Source organism: Heterocephalus glaber, unplaced genomic scaffold (assembly GCF_053883595.1).
Source record: "Heterocephalus glaber isolate CG9 unplaced genomic scaffold, H.glaber_assembly_v1.0 deba00001608, whole genome shotgun sequence".
In the NCBI taxonomy this organism is placed as follows: Eukaryota; Metazoa; Chordata; class Mammalia; order Rodentia; family Bathyergidae; genus Heterocephalus; species Heterocephalus glaber.
This window is the reverse complement of record NW_028258379.1, coordinates 16,033,198-16,052,921: the sequence shown is the minus strand read 5'-3', so window position 1 is coordinate 16,052,921 and position 19,724 is coordinate 16,033,198. Positions and strand designations below refer to the sequence as shown.

At 41.4% G+C, this 19,724-nt stretch overlaps 1 protein-coding gene across 23 annotated transcripts in view; it reads right to left on the bottom strand.

Moving 5' to 3' along the window:
- Ttll5 (tubulin tyrosine ligase like 5) overlaps positions 1-19,724 on the bottom strand; it is a 300,152-nt gene that overhangs the window by 40,910 nt on the left and 239,518 nt on the right. For 11 of the 23 annotated variants that reach the window (XR_015444939.1, XR_015444938.1, XR_015444940.1 and 8 more), the window contains one exon: positions 18,820-18,902. The exons of 4 other annotated variants lie outside the window; for them this stretch is intronic. Coding sequence is in view for 15 of the 19 variants with exons in the window: in XM_087195100.1 (XP_087051226.1) it covers positions 18,820-18,902 (83 nt within the window). In the remaining 4 variants the exon portion in view is untranslated. Of the gene's footprint in view, positions 1-14,507; positions 14,631-18,819; positions 18,903-19,724 lie in introns of those variants that run through there. 8 more of the 23 variants (XM_087195101.1, XM_087195110.1, XM_021246170.2 and 5 more) reach the window with 1 other exon arrangement.

The following is a 19,724-nucleotide window of genomic DNA, read 5'->3' as shown; positions in this document are numbered from 1 at the left end:
TTCTTTCAAACTTCCATGACCAGAGCAGATTCCATTTCCTGCAATTCCTCTTCATATAGCAACTAAGGGGCAAGCTGGGGACAGGAGAGAGGCTTCCCTGCCCTTCGGGGCACAGGCCAGTCCTGGCAGCCCCATGCTTAACACTGCCTGTACCTCTGGGCACAGCTGGATTCTCTGTCCATGTGCCATTAGGAGACAGTCACTTGAAAATGTAATCAGAATACTGATAAATTCATCTGTCTGGACAGAGGGAGAAATTAGATTTACTTTAATTCTAGTATTCTATGAAAAAGTCCACACACACACACACACACACACACAGAAAGAATAAGTCCACACAGATTGAAAAGTGACTCAAAATGGTTTGGGTGTTCTTTTTTTCCATAAAAGCCTGGGTCTGTGAAAGAGATGGATGAATTTTTAAATAAAACTATATCTTGACCAGGTAATGAAAGAGTAAAGCAGAAACACACACACACACACACACACACACTCAAATGTGTATTTTCCCATTCATCTCAAAGCTAGTTGTACCATGATTTAATAACTTGTGTCAGAGCATAAACTGTGATGTAAGAACCACAAAAGGACTGGAAGTTTCTTGGGAGTCTTTGCTTAGCAATGAAACGCTGTGCTCCTAATGGCACTGGCAGCAGGGCCAGGCTCTCAGCGGGGTCAGTAGCAGTCGCCCTCAGTCGCAGAGCAAGCAGGGCTGCTGAAAAGGGTTAGTCCAGAGATAGCCTCTGGTGCTCCTCAGAAAGGAACGCCAAGCGCACCCGGGCCAGGCAGGGGCTGGGTCAGTCGAGGTGTCACTAAGAGTCACCTTTCAAAGTCCAAGCCGCTTGTTCAGTTGCATCACAGCTGGGCCACAGGATGGTGTCAAGGGAGGGGCACTGAGGAGCAGCAGATTGAAGGGGATTAACAAGGGGAGAGAAGCAATTGCTGGCACGGCCAGCCCATTCTCAGCTGCTTGTGCGTGGATTTGGAGCACGAGGTGTAGCTTAAGGCTCTGAAACAATCGTCAGTCCTGGCTCTGCGCTGACTGCAGCAACAGAAATACCCTGGAGCCTGACACCTTTCCAAATGGGAGAAAGCAAGTGAGGCCAGGCCCAGGGACAGCTGAGGTCCCCAGTACACCACTGCACTGAGGAGTGCTGTGCCAGGCACTCCTGGGCCCCGGGCCTTTCTGCCTAAGATGTAGGGCACATGGAGCATGAAGAAGACCAAATATTTGCTGGATTGTGAAGAGGATACACATGAAAGAATGTGGCTATCTAAGAAGCAAATACTACTTGGTTATATTGAAGGCTTTAATTTTTAAATTTTATGAAAAAACTCCCATAAAGTTTCATAATCAAATAATAACAAGTTATTATATTCTGTATTATTATTTTCAAAGTAGTTAGTCAGAGTACAAGAACTAAACCAAAAAGATTCTTACAAAAAAAATCAGTAACACAAATCTTTCTTTTCAATGAACGAAGATATAAATGAAACCAATTAGCATATATATTGAAATATTTTTGAAACAATAGAATTTCCTATTTATCTCCTATTTTGTTCTTTATTTGTGTTTCTCATATAAGAGAAACCACATGACATGTGAGCTTGTGGATCTGACTTATTTCACTTAACATTATATTTTTGAGGTGTATCCACTTATCCATGAATGCCTTGAGTTTATCTTTCTTTATGGCAGCAAAGCACTCCATTGTCTGTAAATAGCACATTTTCCTTATCCATTCATCTGTAGATGGACATATATACTGTTTCCAAGGTCTAGCTATTATAAATCGTGCTGTTACAAACATGGGTATGCATACAGCACTATAATATGATGACTTTAACTCTTTGGGGAAGATATCTAGAAGGGGGATAGTTGGGTCAAATGGAATTTCTTATCTCAGTTTTCTGAAGGATCTCCACACTGATTTCCATAGTGGTTGTACCAGTTTACATTCCCACTAACAGTGTAGTCGAGTTCTTTTTTCCCCACATCTGTAGCCGCATTTGTTATTATTAGGTTTTTGGATGACAGCCATTCTTTCTGGGATAAGATGGTATCTCAGGGTCATTTTAATTTGCATTTTTCTGATAGCCAGTGGTGATGAGCATTTTTCCATGTATTTATTGACCATTTGTACTTCTGAGACGTGTCTGTTCATTTCAGCTGCTCATTGTTTGATTGGGTCTTTTATATTGGGGGAGATCTTATTTTTTTTTTCAGTTCTTAATATATTATTACAACATTTTTTTTTGGTATCAGGGATCGAACTCGGGACTCTGCACTTGTGAAGCAGGTGCCAGAACTACTGAGCTAAATCCCTGCCCCATTAATATATTCTTGATGTTAGTTCTCTGAGGAATAACTGGCAAATTTTTTTTTTTTTTGCTGTTCTGTAAATTGTCTCTTCATTCTTTTGGTTGTTTCCTTTGGTATACAGAAGCTTTTTTTTTTGTATTAAATTCTTTTATTGGTACATTGTAGGTATACATCACAATTACATTTCTCATTGGGAATTGTAACTTTACATAATGCATCTGGTTCTTATTTTTTCCCCATTCCTAGCCCTCCCTTCACGCCCTCCACCCTTCCCTGTTTACAAAGACTTTATTTCCATTTTTCCATTTCTCATCATTGTTTCCTTTCCCTTCGTTCCTTTCCCCTGCCCCTCCCACTACCCCTACCCCTTTGGACCTTTTCTTCCTATTTTGCATTATCGATTATTCATTCTAATCATTGGTACATTTTAGGTATACAATATAATGACATTCATCATTGGAAATTTGCACCTTTACATAATTGCTCTTGGTTCTTATTTTTCACCCTTGCCCAGCCCTCCCTTCAACCCCTCCAGTCCTCCCTATTTACAAAGATTTTGTTCCTAGTTTTCCATTTTCTCATATTAATCCCATTCCCTTCTATCCTTTCCCCTAGCCCTCCCACTTCCTTCCCCTTTGCCCCTTTTCTTCCTATTTCACATTACCTATTATACATTTAGTCCTTATTTACACTTTCAGTTTCTCACACCAGAGAAACTATTTGGTATTTACACATGTGTGTCCTGTTTATTTCACTTGAGAGTATTGCCTCAATGTGCATCCACTTAGCTATAAATGTCTCTAATTTCTCATTTTTTATGGCTGAGTAGTACTCCATTTTATAAAAAAACCACATTTTCTTTATCCAGTCTCCAGTTGATGGGCATTTGGGCTGTTTACAAATTTTAGCTATTACAAACTGTGCTGCTATGAACATGGGTGCACATATATCACTGTGGTATGATTCTTTTAATTCTTTGGGGAAGATCCCCAGCAGTGGAATAGCAGGGTCAAATGGGTCTTCCAGTCCTAGTTCTTTGAGGTATATCCATACTGATTTCCACAGTGCTTGCACCAGTCTACACTCCCACCAGCAGGGGAGCAGGGTTCTTCTTTCCCCACAGCCCCGCCAGCATTTGTTATTGGTTGATTTCATGATAGCAGCCATTCTTTCTGGAGTGAAGTGGAATCTCAGCGTGGTTTTCATTTGCATCTCTCGAATGACCAGTGATGTTGAACATTTTTTCATGTATTTATTTGCTATTTCTACTTCTTTGTCTGAGAAATATCTGTTCATTTCAGATGCCCATTTTTGGATTGGGTCTTTAAATTTGGGAGGTCTGATCTTTTTAAGTTCTTTATAGATTCGAGATAGTAGACCTTTGTCTGAGGAAGAGCAGGTGAAGATTTTTTCCCACATTGTGGGTTGTCTCTTCACACTGCTGGTGGTTTCTCTTGCTGTGCAGAAGCTTTTTAATAAGAAGAGATCCCATTTGTTGATTGTTTGTGCTAGTTCACGGGCAACTGAGGTTTTGTTCATAAAATCTTTTCCTACACTGATGTCTTCAAGAGTTCTACCTAACCTCTGTTCCAACTGGTTCAGAGATTCTATTTTAATATTTAGATCTTTAATCCATTTTGATTTTAGTTTAGTGCATGGTGAGAGATGCAGGTCTAGTTTTAATCTTTGGCAAGTTGAAGCCCAATTTTTCCAGCACCATTTATTAAAGAGGCGATCTTTCCTCCAGTGAGGGTGTTTGGCTCCTTTGTCGAAGATGAGATGGCTGAGTGTGTCTGGTGTTGTTTCTGCATCTTCTAATCTGTTCCACTGGTCCTCAAGTCTGTTTCTTTGCCAGTACCATGCTGTTTTTATCACAGTAGCTTTGTAGTAGAGTTGCAGGTTGGGGATTGTGATACCCCCTGCCATGTCTCTGTTACCTAGAATTGCTTTTGCTATTCTGGGTCTCTTCTTGTTCCAAATGAATTTTTGGATTGTTTTCTCGAGGTCTATGAAGTATGCTGCTGGGATCTCAATTGGAATTGCATTAAATCTACATAGCAGTTTTGGAAGTATGGCCATTTTCACTATATTAATCCTTCCTACCCAGGAGCAGGGGATGTCTGTCCATTTTCTGATATCATCTTCAATCTCTCTTTTCAGAGCGCCATAGTTTTCAGAGAACAGGTCTTTGATTTCTTTCGTTAGGATGATTCCTAGGTATTTCAGTGTTTTGGATGCTATTGTGAAAGGAATTATTTGCCCTATTTCTCTCTCAGTGAGTCTGTCATTCGTGTAGAGGAAAGCTATTGATTTTTGTGTGTTGACCTTGTAACCAGCTACTTGACTGAATTTGGTTATTAAGTCCAGAAGACTTTTGGTGGAGTTCTTGGGGTCTTCTATATACAGTATCATGTCATCTGCAAATAATGACAATTTGACTTCTTCATTACCTATCTTTATTCCTTTTATTTCTTTCTCTTGTCTAATTGCTGTGGCTAATGTTTCCAGAACTATATTGAACAAGAGTGGTGATAGTGGACATCCTTGTCTTGTTCCTGATTTTAGTGTGAAGGATTTCAGTTTTTGACCATTTAGTATGATATTGGCTGTTGGTTTTTCATAGATGGCTTACAGAAGCTTTTTAACTTGATATGACCATTTGTTGATTCTCAGTGTTATTTCGTGTGTCACTGGAGTTCTGTTCAGAAAGTCCTTGCCTATGCCTGTGTGTTCCATCAGTTGTATCTATTTTATCTTTGAGTAGATTAAGTGTTTATGTTTTAACATTTAGATGTTTGATCCATTTTGATTTTAGTTTAGTACCTGGTGAGATATACAGGTCTAGACCCAATCTTCTACATGCAGATATCCAATTTTCCTAGCAGTATTTATTAAAGAGGCTATCTTTTCTCCAGTATATGTTTTTGGCTTCTTTGTCAAAGATCAAATACTAGCTGTAAGTGCCTGGGAGCTTTTGTTCTGTTTTGACTTTTAAAGTATTAACATTTTAAGACAGACTGAGATATATTTCACATCTTAATAAAATCACCCATTTCAAGTGTGTAGTTTAGTGGTTTTCACTGAATTCACAGAGTGGTGTAACCGTTGCCACAATCTAATTTTAGACTATTTTCATTATTCCAGGAAGAAACCCCATTCCCATCTGGAGGCACTCCCCAGTCTCCTTTCCTCAACCTTGGGCAATTATAAATCTACTTCCTATCTTTATGGATGTACTTATTCTGGACATTTCACATAAATAGCATCATAAAATATGTGGCTTCTTGTGACTGGCTTTACTCACTTAACATAATGTTTTCAAGGCTCATCCATGTTGCAGAATGAATGCATCAGTACTTCATTCTGTTTTTTATAGCTGAGTAATATTTCACTCTATGTAAACAATATCTTTCATTTATCCATTCACTATCTGGTAGACATTAAGCGGTTTCCACATTTTGGCTATTATAAATGCTGTTATGCACATCCATATATAAACATTTACATGAATGAATGTTTTCATTTTTCTTTAATATATACTTAAGAGTGGAACTGTTTGGTCACATGGTAAATTCTATGTTTAACCATCTGAGGAACTGTCAAGTTGTTTTCCAAAGCATTTCCATTAGCTGTATATAAAGATTCAAATTTCTGGTATCTTCACCAATACTTGTTACTGCCTATCTTTATTACACCATCCTAGTGGGTATGAAGGGCTATCTCACTGTGATTTTGATTTACGTTTCTCTAATGACACATCTTTTCAGGTGTGTATTGGCCACTTGTGCATCTTCTTTGGAGAAACATCTACTGAAATTATTTGTTAATTAAAAAAATTGGACTATTTGTCTTTTTGTTATTGAGCTATAGGAGTTCTGAATATATCCTGGATACAAGTCCCTTGCCATATATATAATTTGCAATTATTTTCTCTCATTCCGTGGGCTTTTACATTTTTTGATGGGGGCTATTGAAGCACACAATGCCAAAATTTTGATGAGGTCCAATCTGTTTAATTGTGTGGCCCCATGTGATTTTTGGTGTCATATCTAAGAAACTGCTGCCTGCTCCAAAGACACTAAGATTTACTCCTGCGTATTCTTCTAAAAATCTTACAGTTTCAACCCTTCCATTTAGGTCTTTTGTCAATTTTGGGTTAATTTCTGTGTGTAATGTAAGAGAGGGGTCCAACTTCATCTTCTGCATGTGGATAACCAATTGTCCTGGTGCTATTTATCAAAGAATCTATTCTCTTTCCACTGCACAGTCTTGGCATTCTTGTTGATAATCAATGGCCAGAGATGTATGAGTTTATTTATAGACACTCAGTTCTACTCTACTGACCCATCCCTCACCACACTATCTTGATTACTGTAGCTTCTGTATTCACTATTAGCTTTACTTCCTGTTTAAAATTCTGACTCAGTACTGCTGACTAAACTTCTGTTTTGGATTCTCCATGCTACCACCAAGCCCCAGTGCTGTTCTTTTTTGAAAATCTCAGTAAAGATCTGAGCACAAAGAAGCTTTTCTTTAAATGAAACAGGGAGAATTAGTAACCTCTCTCAATTTTTAAAACAGCTGTACCATGAGCAAAATCTTAAGATAGGATTTCATATTGTAATAAAGTTAAGTCTGTAACAACATTAATTTGCATAACTTAAGAGTATATACAATCATTGTTATGTTGCAGGATAATCAAGAGCAAGTAGTAACATAAATAGATGTGGTATATCATAATTTTATACTGTATGTAGAGGAAAGAAAGAAAGAAAGAAAGAAAGCCAGCCAGCCAGCCAGCCAATTTATCTCAAGACCTGGGTTCAATTCCCAGTACCAGAAAAAAAAAAAAAAGTATAAAAAGAATGTATTGTCTTACTGGAGAAGCAATTCACCTAAGAAGTTGTGATAAAAGATGCCAAAAAAGATCCCAAAATATAATGAAGTGTTAAACTTTGTGATATAAATTGTAAGTATCTAGGGGTTTAAAAGATAGTAAGTCGTTGTTAGGGTGAAGCAAGGGACTGCTGTGAGTTCAAGGCCAGCTTGAACTAGTGAGAACTTGTCTCAAAAAACAAAAACACAGAGGGCAAAATACAGTATATATAATTAATTATATTAGTAATGATTATCACAGGAAATAAAATGTAACTGGATCCTTAGGGGATAGGAAGGATTTGCATATGTAAGTAGGAATTATACTAGTGTGTACTCCCACCTCCGGTACCAGGAATCGAACTGAGGACTTTATGCTTGCCAGGTAGGCGTGGCGCCACTGAGCTACATTCCTGGCCCTAGGCAGGTATAATAAATGCTAGCAAGTAAGGCAGGAATGTGAAAATTCACTCATTCATTTCAGTTAGAACTTCTTAAGCTTCTACTATGGGGTGGGCACCGTGCTAGGGTTTCAGAGTCAAATTGGACCCAATCTTTGCCTTCCAGGAATTGTAGCCTTGTCAAAGGAAAAGTCAAGTGACCCATAAAAATCCCAGAGTGTTAGAAATGCCATGATAATCACAGAGGCAATCACAGAGTTCTGTTGGGGCAGAGTCAAAAAAGCATCTAAATCAGATCAAGGGTGGGAACAAGGTAAGACTGGATAGAAGAGGAGCTGAGGAAAGATAGGAATTAGCCATACTTGGGAGAGAGAGATAAAAGGGGGAAGATTGTGACCGTATGGAAACTACATGGAAATAAAGGAACAGAGAACAAACAGGCCACGTGATGGGGTGAGAACACTGCCTAGTTTCCAGTTTTCAGGTGACATTACCTCTGCCATCTGGTTCCCAAAACATAGACGTACCTTCAATAGCAAGATAAAAGACTACGTATCTGAGCTTTTACCTACAAGCATGACTTATTCTTGTCAAGCGATCCACAGAGAGAAGTTATATTTAGGACTGTCTGAGACACCTGCAATTCATCCAACCCTCTAAACAGCCATTATCTTACCCTTGCATTATGTGGACTGCAAAGAGACGTAGACTGTATTAGTCTTGTCCCTTCACAAAAGTGTCTTTTTTGATGTGCACTAGGATATTTTACTGCCATGAGTATCTCACCAAGAAAGAGCCGTATGCCGCACATGGCTGGGTTAGCTTGCTGAGGGCACTAATGCACTTGGTGTGCTCTGAATCCTGTATGTCAAGCACTAACTTCAGAATAAGAGCTAGGAAAAATCTTAGTTTTCTCCTATGTCTTCCTTTTTGACAATGAGAACTATACACTCCAATTTATCATGTTTCTTTCTTTGTCCTGGCCGTCAGGAGCCTCAGAATGAAATTTCACCTCACATACAGTAAAGTTATTTGGTCTTATATTTGGAAAATTTAAATTATCTTGTTTTTTGCCCCCAAGTTTTCCTTTCTATTTTATTACATATTATATTTTAAGACCTTATGCTAGGGATGAAAAGTCTACATTGTACCTGCTTGGATACAAACCCGTCTGAAGAAATCTGCCAGAAATTGGCAGCTCTGCATCATGTGATCGTGTGACACTCACATGAGGCTGGCATCTGTCTGCAAGGCAGCCACTGGCCACCTTGAGGCCTAGAAGTCAGAGCTCTGCCCGCCGGTGGCACCTGTTGGCCCAATGACTGATGGGAAGCACTCTGACTGTGTCCTCCTCTGAAGACTGACTGCACAGAACAGAGACGCGATGTCACACAGAGCCCTGAGTGTGGCAGTGCCATTAACCTGGTCAGAGGGAGGGAGCCAGAGCTGCTGTCCAGCCAGCGAGCTGCTCATTACCCCAAGTAAGCGGGCAGGCTTCCTGAGGTCTGGCTCTGAGACCTCCTTTCCCTGTGTTTATACACAGTAAGTTACCTTAGCAGAGTAAATTGAGGGTGTCTTTCCCTTTGATATTAAATTATGGACCACGCAAGCCTTCTATATAAAGAAGAGGGTAAGTATATGTACACACGCACCACAGTGATTTAGTTTATAGAAGAGTAAAAAGGGTGAGTAAATATAAAACAAAAGGCCTAGAATTACATTTTGAAAATTTCAATATCTGATTAAAAACTATAAATGGTTGAATCTATAAATAGTTCACTAATAAAATTTGCAGCTCAACTATAATGAGTTAAAAAACTCATCAAGTTTCAAAATATCTTCATGACATGAAGACTTTTTTTGGCAGTACTTGTGATTGAATCTGTGGGCTCACACATGCAAGGCAAGTCCTCTACCACTGAGCTACAGCTTCAGCCCCTTGCTTTATTTTGGGGCAGGGTCTCATTAAGTTGCCCAGGCTGGCCTCAAACTTGCAATCCTCCTGCCTCAGCCTCTTGAACAGTTGTTATTATAGGCGTTCATCAGGCTTTGTCATGTCTTAATTTTCATGGGGGGAAAATCAGAAGTGAGTGGAAGGAAAAAAACCTTTCAGTACAGTAAGGATTAAAAAGAGTAATTCTTTTAGTTAATTAAAAAAAAACTAATACTATGGTGACTTCCAACTAGCTGACTGTTTTCATTTGGTCATCCTACAATCAGGTTGATTTTTCAACTCATAACCCAATTTCACATTGGGTACGCCAATTATGTTTTAATGATGTAGCTAAAAGGATATTCCACACATTCAAGCTGTCCTCTCTGGCATCAGATAACTGGATTACCTGATTCAGGTTTCAAGAGCAGAGAGCCCTCGATGTCTGCAGTGTAACTGGAAATACTTACATGTTTGAAAGATGAGGACCTGGAAGTATAAGGGCCTATTGTTTTAGTTTACTAGTGAGGCTCTTTACTCTGAGGACTTAAAGGAACCTGAGTCTTTTCTTTATGATATAATTGAAAGAATAAAGGCTACATATCAATCCCAATCATGTCAACAGGGCAATACACTTCAAGTCATCGTTCTCCAAGCCCTGCAGTTAAACACCCACACTCCTTGGAGCCTGGTTCAAACTCTACAGATCATGTAAGCAGAGCTGTAAATATTTCCATGTACAAAGCTTGCTTTTTTCCAAAACCAGACATGGCACAGCACACCATTTTCTTCCTTTAGAGCTTTCAGGAACAATTATGTCCTGAGGATACAAAGATGGTATAGCAGAGTTATGTGGCTCCGATAAATACCCCCACTGAAACCAGCAGCAGGGCGTGTGGGTTCGCTGGGTGATAACCAGAGGATGGACTGATAACTCAGAGAACACGTCCGAAGAGTCACAGACTAAGGCAATGTTAATGGTTGCTTGCCTGATTCAAGGCTACAAGAAGGGACTGGATATTCTTCCACACAAAGCGAGTGGGTATGACATAGGACCATACAACTCTGCTACAAGGTGTAGTGGTGGGTACAAGTCTAACAACCAAGGGTGCCAGGTATTTTTTTCCAGGAGGTGTGTGTGCTTCTGTAACGTAAGTGTAATTTGAGAAAGAGGCCACTGTACTTCCCTAGTCTCTTTGTAACAAAGTAGTAATTGTTAACAATTGAAGAATCATCATTCTTCTCTTGGGATTCTGCCAGCTCAGCAAGAGACAATATCAATTTTCAGATGTTATCTTTCCCAGTAACCTATTTCTTAATCCATTTCAGAAACAGACTTCCCTGGTTTTCTTTAAGGCAAATGAATGCCATTTGCCTTAATTCCATGGGTTCTTAGAAGAACTCTCCCATCTCTACCTACATTGAAAGCGAGGCTGGGTTCTCCCTGACTTTCAACCAGGTTGTTCAGCTGCGCTTGATTTTTGTTTCTGAATGTAGAAACAGCTACTAAATGAAATGAAAGAGGCCTCGGGACAGGAAAGCATGAAATTTTGATGGCTGGCAGCCAGGCAATTTTCTCATGTAAAGGGATCTACATCCTTCTTGTTTGGTTGCAGCCAGACTGAGGCTAGCAAAATACATAGTGTTAAAACATCCCCTGTGCAATAAAGCCCATAATGGAGTACTCTGTCAATGGCTTAGAATTGGATGATATAAACAAATTCATATTTTTTGGTTGCCCCTGGTACTGCAAGTTAAAGGTATTCTTTCTATTGATGTTCATTCTAAGAATATACATGGTGGATATAGTATGGTGAAGTCAGTGTGGCCACAGAGACAAAAGAGAGAGGAGTTTGGGAGAAATCTAGAAGCTGATTACATCCACAGGTCCCAGAGAGGGGGAGTCACACTGCATGCCACACAGTCACTGGCCACAGCGAAATCAGTGTCAGTCAAGAGGCGGAAGGCAGGAGGTGAGGGCAAAGTTTTGGCCAGAGCCTTCACTGGGGCTTCCTGTTTAAAGGCTTCTAGGCCAGCAAACAGGTCAGGACTGATGAGTTTGAGTAATTCTAGGGGATTTTGGAATTCCAGAGGTAGTCTCTAGTTGTCCTGCCCTAGAATGATCAGGGCAGGGGGCTTGGTGTGGGCCAGTGAGAGAAAGAGAAAGATTGGGGGTACAGACTCAGGATTGGCTGGTCTGAATATAAAAGCCTCACTCATGGGCAAGTGATTATTACCTTCAGGAGTGAGTGAGCTGGCCCTATTAAACTGTAAGACCCGCAAATGACAGAGAATCAAGACTACAGAAAATAAATAAGGAAATACAGCCAATATAATATGTATTATATTAGTATAAGTAATTATATTGTATAGTTAATATGATATTCATGAATTTAAGTCAGGTGGGCAATATCCAATGTAAGCCAACAGAACAATGTCTGCAGTGAAATCTGACTCTGGCTGGCAGCAGCATGGAAGGGTCTTAGTGAGATTAGTCCCCTAATGTCCTTCAGCACAGCTCGCTGAGTTTTTTGATAAGGACCACTGATGTTTTCCCAGCATCATATGACACACTATATAAACACACTGCGAGTCCTCTGATCTAACCTGACTGTGCCTAAGCCCCTACATGAAAAGCTTCAGCACTGGCATGGCTGGTGATGACACTCACGTGACTGTGCATTCCCAACAGAAAGAAAGCATGTCTCTGGGTGCTGGGGCGTGACCCTCTGCTTCCTCACTGTGAAAACTGCCTGTCTCAGTTATTTTTTCTCCTTGCTGAGACAAAATACCCAATACCCACAAGTTAAGGAAGGAAAGGTTTATTTGGCTCACAGTTTGTAGAGGTTTCAGTTCACAGTTGGCTGGGTCCATGGCAGGGTGGCATTGTAGAGGAGAAACAGTTTATGGCAGGCAGAAGACAGCAAAGCAAGCAAGCAAAGCCACAAGCAACAATAGCAGCTTCTTTCTGCCCCTTTTATATTCTGTCTAGGGTACCAACCCAATCAGTGGACTAATTTAGTAATCATATAACCTTAATCCCAGCATCACACATTCTAGATCCAGCCACCTCTGAAAAAGCCCTATCTATGACCACATGAAGCTTTTGGGGGGACATCTAGACACAAGCCGCAACACTGCCTAACTCCCTGCTCCTGGAGCAGTGGCCCACTGCCATCTGCTTTGTGCCAGGTTGCTAGGATGTCTCTGGGTTTCCCCTGAGTTACACTGCACCATGGACACTGGCTTACAAGCCTCTCTGACCCACAATGCACTCTGTGTCCATGCACACCTGGCCTGTTGCCTCCCTGCCTCAGTTGATCACAAAGACCAGCCTCAGCCAACCCGCTTACACACAGCGTGGGCTCAGTGGGCTGACTTTAACAGACAGATTTCCAAGCTGAGAGACTCTTTCCCAAGGCTTATTTTGGTAATGATCAAGGTAGACTGTAAGGGAGACTAACGAGAGAGGTTCAGGGCAAGTGATATTAAAACTGTGGCAGGTCCAAGTCTCACAGTCCTGGAAATGGATGGACATGAGCACTGCTTGGCAGGCCATCAGTTTGGTTTGGAGCTTGATGTCACATTCATTCTTCTGGCTGCTAATCTCCTGAAGTAAACACTGACCTTCTCACTGTATTTAGCTTTCTGTATTTAACGAGTTGTACCTTATTGGGCAGGCTGCTCAATACCAGCACTAAAGGACCACTGGCTAAGTGTCCCTATAGAACTCTGGTTGTTTTCAGTTCTCTGGTACCTTTTGGTAGATGATCAAGCCATGGATTTGGTGTTCTTGTCTCTTGTCTCATTCCTTTCTGGAAAGAGCTTAGATGGTCTGGGGAAAGATATTTGGAGTTTTCTGATCCAATGTAAATGAGCCCTGTGGTGGGTAAATAATTTTCTTCCCCCCTTTGCTCTCCTGGGGTATTTTAATGAATAATACTTCTCAAGTAAGTTTATAAATATTTCCCAGAGGTAAGAAGAATATTAAGTTATTGAAGCAGGTGTGCCATTAATTTTTGTGTGTGTGTGTATAGGAGAGTGCAAAGAGGGAAGGATTTATCATAGTCTTTCTGGAAAATTTTGAAGGCCACAGCTGGGAACAAAATACTTAGGACAGCATTAGTGAAGCATAGATACAGCTTACAAGATCAGGACTGACAATTACTTCAATATATAAGCTTTTGTTTTGGATAGGTGGAAGATGAGTTTATTGTTTTGCTGCCAATTTACAGTATGTTTATTTTAAATAACTCAGCAAAAAGTATCATAAATAAACCTCACCAAAAGCTTAGAAAATTTTTTTGTTCTTTCTTCACCTCCCCATTAACTAAAAGTCCAGTTCACAAATGACTTATCTAAAATCCTTCTTTAATAAAAAATTCTTTAGAGATTACTGCAACTTCATCTTTAAAATTTGTTTTCCCATATATTCTCTTTTACTTTACCTGTGATAACTCAATTACTATAGCTTTCATTTCTTTCTTTGATTTGTCTCAGACCTGGTATTTTAAAACAAAAGCCTGTAATACTAGTAGAGAAATTTCTTACTGCCACAGCACCACCTACTGGTAGGCTAAAATAGGAGCAAGCTGTTTGGAGCTAAACTTTGACCTGCGGTTTTGGACAGCCTCTCTTAAACTTTCTTTTTTTTTTTTGGTACCTGGGATCAAATTCGGGTCCTTGCGCTTGCACAGCAGGCGGCAAAACCACTGAGCTAAATCCCCGGCCCTCTCTAAGCTTTAAATCCCAACTTCGTTGTCTTTTTTTTTTTTTTTTTGTCTATTTGGTGGTTGTGAGGATCAAGACAGAGTCTCAAACTAAGCATGGGCTCTGCCACTGAGCTACATCTTCATCTTCTTCACTGTCATTTTGACAAACTCTCACTTCTCTTGATAGCTACACGAAGTCTCTTACTGTGGCATAAAGTCAGAAAGGGATAACAATAAAAATGTGCTCTTATTCTTACTATTACCTTAAATTGGCCCTTACTTCATCGACTTTGATTTTCTCTGTCCTATAACTGTAGCAAGGGCTCCAGATTGTGTGGGTAAGGGTTTGGATCTGGTGAAAATAACTTGGGGAACTTCCAAAGATCCTGAAAAAGTGGAAAACAATGCCTACTTCAGACTACATTGATCTTGGCCCAAAGGACAAGAAATAAAATCCAAAACTAGGTAAGGAGGATCATTATTCTCACAGATGCTAGCCTCCCACCCCACTTCCTGCCAAACATCAAATCCATGGTCCCTCTTTTGCTTTCTAAAAGCACATGAAGAGTGGGCTGGGTCATCAGCACAAATTCTTCCTCTCCTGGCCCTGCCAAGAGAAGAAGGTTTTTGGGAACAATAAAGGGCCTACAACACTACAGCAAGCACCTCAAGAGCTTTGCTTATTTTTATTTCTAATCTCTCATATGCAGAGTTGGTAGACCCAGTGGCTTCACCAGCTATATACCATGCACTCAAAAGAATAAGAATCTGAAGATAAAAATAGGGCATTCCATTGAGAGCTGCCAGGCAAGTAATTCATTTGAAAATTAAAGTGGCTCTGATGTCCGCAGGATTTAAGCTCCACTGGGTTTCCTTTGTATCACTCCTGGTGTTGCAAAGACACAGGGATGTAGGCAGGGACAGTCACTCTGATGAGCTGCTGCCCTTTCATCCACAGAGCACAAAGCCACAGCGCGTTTCACCAGGGCCCAAAACACACATTCACCATGAACACTGCTCCTTACTTCTTGTAAATGAAATTCGTCACTGATTTTCAAGAGGTTGTGCAGTTTTCTCCTTCAACTACAGAGCAATATGAGAGCCTAGATTCAGGGCGGGAGGAGGAGGCGTGAAGAAGCTGCGCCCAGGATGGGAAGGGTGTAGGCAGAAGCTAGGGGCAGAGGTAGGGCAGCTGGGTGGCTTCAGACCCCTACAATATTGGCAGTTGACATTATCAAACCAGCATGAGAGAAATGTCAGTTGTCTACTCTGCTGCTCTCTGCTATTTTAGTTCACTATTAGCACCTCAGAACTCAAGAAGAATGAACACTATGGTTATAAAGAGGGAAAGCCAATGGCCCTCACTCCAGCTTCCTTCTCCTATTTCCACATTCACTGGCTCTACCCCTTCCCTTCCATAGCAATCTTAGAATACACAGCCCAAGGTGGAGAAGTCAGGGAAAGTATTCATGGAGCATTCTGGGCACTTTCTGCTAGGGGCTTCCACATTCACTATTTTGTCTAATATTCACAGTAAAAAAGAATGTAATTAGGAAAGGACTATGCATTATGACAAACCACCACCTTATTCAGACTGCCTGAGGAATAAAGCCATGTATGTTAAAGCCTTGGTGGCCACACATAGAAGGGTTAAGGGGCCAGGAAAGAGACACTTGCTACATTCGTGGACTCATTAGTACTATGTTTAACCAACTGAGTTTACAGGCTAAGACAGGGACTAAATATCTTTTGGAGATGGGTCATGGATCCCTGTACAGGCACAGATCCCAAGTCCCGAGGAGAACGTAAACTTCCTGATCTATTATGGGGGTTGTTCTCCCTTCTGGGTTTTAAGAAAAATGTTGCTCCTGGTAACCTAGCCCTCTCCCTCTCCTAAGGCACCCTTCTGAACTTCTAGAATAACTGTTTCAAATCTAGCTGTACTACAGAAGACACAGGATCTGTAGTTGAAACACTGACATGCCAGGAGTTACTGGTTGTACAAATAACTGTAACAGAGTTAGTTGCTCATGGTGGGCAGGTACAACCTTTATTGGGAAGAACAGGAATGCCGGTTGCTATATCATGCCCACTGGTCTTTCTTTTGTTTTGCTTTTTGAGACAGGGTCTCATTCTGTCGTTCAGGCTGGCCTTGAACTTGTGGCAATCCTCCTGCCTCAGCCTTCTGAGTGCTGAATTGTAGGCATGCGCTACCATGTCTAGACTCACAGGTAGAACAAATTTAAAGGTATTTAGAGGCCTAGTCTTTAGGTGACAAAAGCAGTGATAACAAGCTATATAAACATGGTAAGAATAATTTGCTTGTTACATTAATGTGGAAGTAGGGGGAAACAGTTAGTATTACAAGCCAGGGAGAAGTATAAGTTCTCTTTGCTCTATGATTTTATGCTGATGCTGAATTCAGTATGATTATGATAAAATCTTTCAAATTATGTCACTAAGAGTCAGAAAGCGTCCATTTACGGTCAAGATGCTGCACATATGACCCCCACAACCCTTCACATTTCTGACTTCCTCAGCCAGAGTGCACACAGAGTTCAATTCAATATCCACCAACTAGATGTGCAAATGAAGTAGTCAGGGCTTTCTGGAGCTTCCACGCTTGTATACTTCTCCAGCTTAAGCAAACTTCAAGCATTGAAGGGCTCTAAATGCTGTATCTCCTTCAAGTTCCCCCAAGATTCTCCCAGCCCTCACTTCTTTTCCATCACAGAGCCAAGGAAATTTTACCTCTTTTTTTTTTTTTTTTTTTTGGTACCGGGGATCGAACTTGGGTCCTTGCACTTGCGCAGCAGGCGGAGAAACCACTGAGCTAAATCCCCGGCCCGAAATTTTACCTCTTAAAAAGAATTGCCATGCTCTAAAGGCTGGGGATGTAGCTCAGTGGCAGAGTACTTGCCTAGCATGGGCAAGGTCCTGGGTTCTCTCCTTAGCACCACAAAAGAGCGACATAAAAACCACTGCCAGATTCTAGTGGTTCTTTTTTTGGGGGGTGGGGCGGGGGAATGAGTATATTACCTACCAAATATTTCTTTGATTCAGGGCTCTAAAACTTTATACTTTTATCAGAATATTAGTATTGCCTAACCTGGGTGTAGGTGTAGAGCCCTTCTGTACATAATACTCACAAGTCTATAAAACATGTATAATTATCCTTATGATACAGCCAAGCCACCGGGCTTCCAGGATCGTGTGACTATTTAAGGTGCATTATGCCAACTCCTACCTACACTTCTGGCACCCCTGCCAGAACTCCTTGACAGCTCTTTATTGCTGGCAGAACAATGAGCGAGGTTCTCAAAGGGCTCATAAACAGCCCTGTTACTTCATCCCCAGCCATGCTGAGCAAGGGGCGCTCAAGGAATACAGGACATTTTGACTCCCAGCCTCTACAAGCACCATGACTCTCCTGGAACTCCTTCTGCTCCTTCCTTCCCTCTCCTAACTGACTAGTCCATGTTCCAGTCTCTGCTGCACTGTTTCTTCCTCTAGGAAGCCTTCCAATCCCAAAAGATCTGAGCTCCACTCCTTGGGGCCAAATACTGCCTGAGCATTTACTAGCTGTAAGTCATTGGACACATTTCATGATCTTCAGCCACAGAAGAGGGAATATAGCTCTTACATTATATGCCTGTTTAGTGAACAAATGAGTCATTACACATAAAGTATTTACAACTTTTGAGCCTAATCCAGCAAATGCTCAGTCATCTCCCCTGCCTTTATTCTATGTGCCCCTAGTTCCCAAATTATCCCCAATATTACCTGCCGCACACTCCCTGCAGCACACTCCCTGCTGCTTGCTTGCCTTTCCTTTCTTCTGCTCCTTCCCTTCCTCCCTCTCTTCTTTCTTTCTGTTTAATAATACTGGGGATTAAGCGAGGGCCTTCTGACTCAGCTACATCTCCAGTCTTTTTTTCAAAATACTACTACTACTAATCATTATTATTTATTTTGAGACAGGGTCTAAATTGCTAAATCACTCAGTGATCTTCTTTCAAATCACTGATCTGATTACTTAGTATATTTTTATGAATTATGATGTATAAAAAATTATCCCTGGCCCACTGCTGCCTCACTGACATGTATGCAACAGACCCTGTCCATAGACTGTGGCATTAGCATGATCCGGCTTAGGTCAAAGAATAGACTCTACCTGCATCCACATGCAACTTCCCAGAAGCCCCTCAATTTCAGAGCCTCAGTTTCCTCATGTGGGGAAGGTGAGAAGATCCACTTCATAGGGGCTGATGTGAGGATTAAGTGAGAGAGCCAGTGGATGGAAATACTATAGAAATGTGAAATACCAGTCAAATGCAGAGCATTTTCACTGGATGCTGCACATCTGAGAGCATTCACGATGGGGAAGTTTCATTCACCCCAAACTAGTTCCAGAAAATGCCTATCCTAGGCTGGCACATTACTTTAAAGAAGAATGGAACCAAAACCCCTACCTGCTGATGCTTTAAGAGTCTGGACACTGGGTTCTTAGAAGAGAGAATGTGTGTGGCTGCTCCCTCCCTTCCCTGCTGTCCCTGCAAGGAGCCCACCACTCACCTGTGGAGCTGGGGAGGGGCACAAAGGCTGTGGTGTTAAGGCTGCTCTGGAGTTCGCTCAGCTGCCCTTCTTCGCAGGACCCTCTGAAACACACAGGCGTATGGTCAGACCTGCAGCTGGAAGGCGAGGTTGAGTACAGACCCTCATGCTTCCTTCCTGCTCTCGGTCTTTCCTCTTGTGTAGCTCATTCCCTTACTTCTTTCAAGACTTCGTTCAAATGACCAACCTATGACCAACCAATACCTTCCTTCTGAAATATTATACATTTCAGAATTGACTATCCATTGCCCCCCACAGGAATGTAGCTTTAGGAAAACACATGTTTCAGTTCTCCAGTGCCAGGCACTCAATAGTTGTTTAGTGAATAAAGTGGCTAGTATAGCTTTACTGCTTTAGGTAAAATGTAAGAAGATCCTCCTTCCTTCCCTTCTCCTTTCTTTCCTTCCTTCCCTCCCTCCCTCCCCACCCCTTCTGTCTGGAGGATTGAACCCAGGGCCTTTGTATTGAGCTACATCCCCAGACCCCTCCCCTCCTTTTTCACTAAACTGTCCCTGCTAGACTCAAACTTGGGATCCGCCTGCTTCAGCTTCCCAGAATGCTAGGATTCCAGGCATGCATCACTATGTCTGCTAGAAGACACATCTTTAAAAAACCAAGTTTCATCTAGAGAAGTGGTTCCTAACTGGGGAGGGGAGGAGGGGCAGACTGTCACACATCCTTCCCCTTGCCATGGACATTTGGCAATGTCAAGACAACTGTGGGTGCTACTGGGTCGAGGCCAGGGATGTTGCTAAGCATTGGAAAGTGCCCCAAAACAAAGAATTAACTAGCACAAAGTGCCAGTTGTGCCGAGGCTGAGCAACTGTTTTATTGTACCTCCTCTCATGCCAGCTCTGACAGGAGGC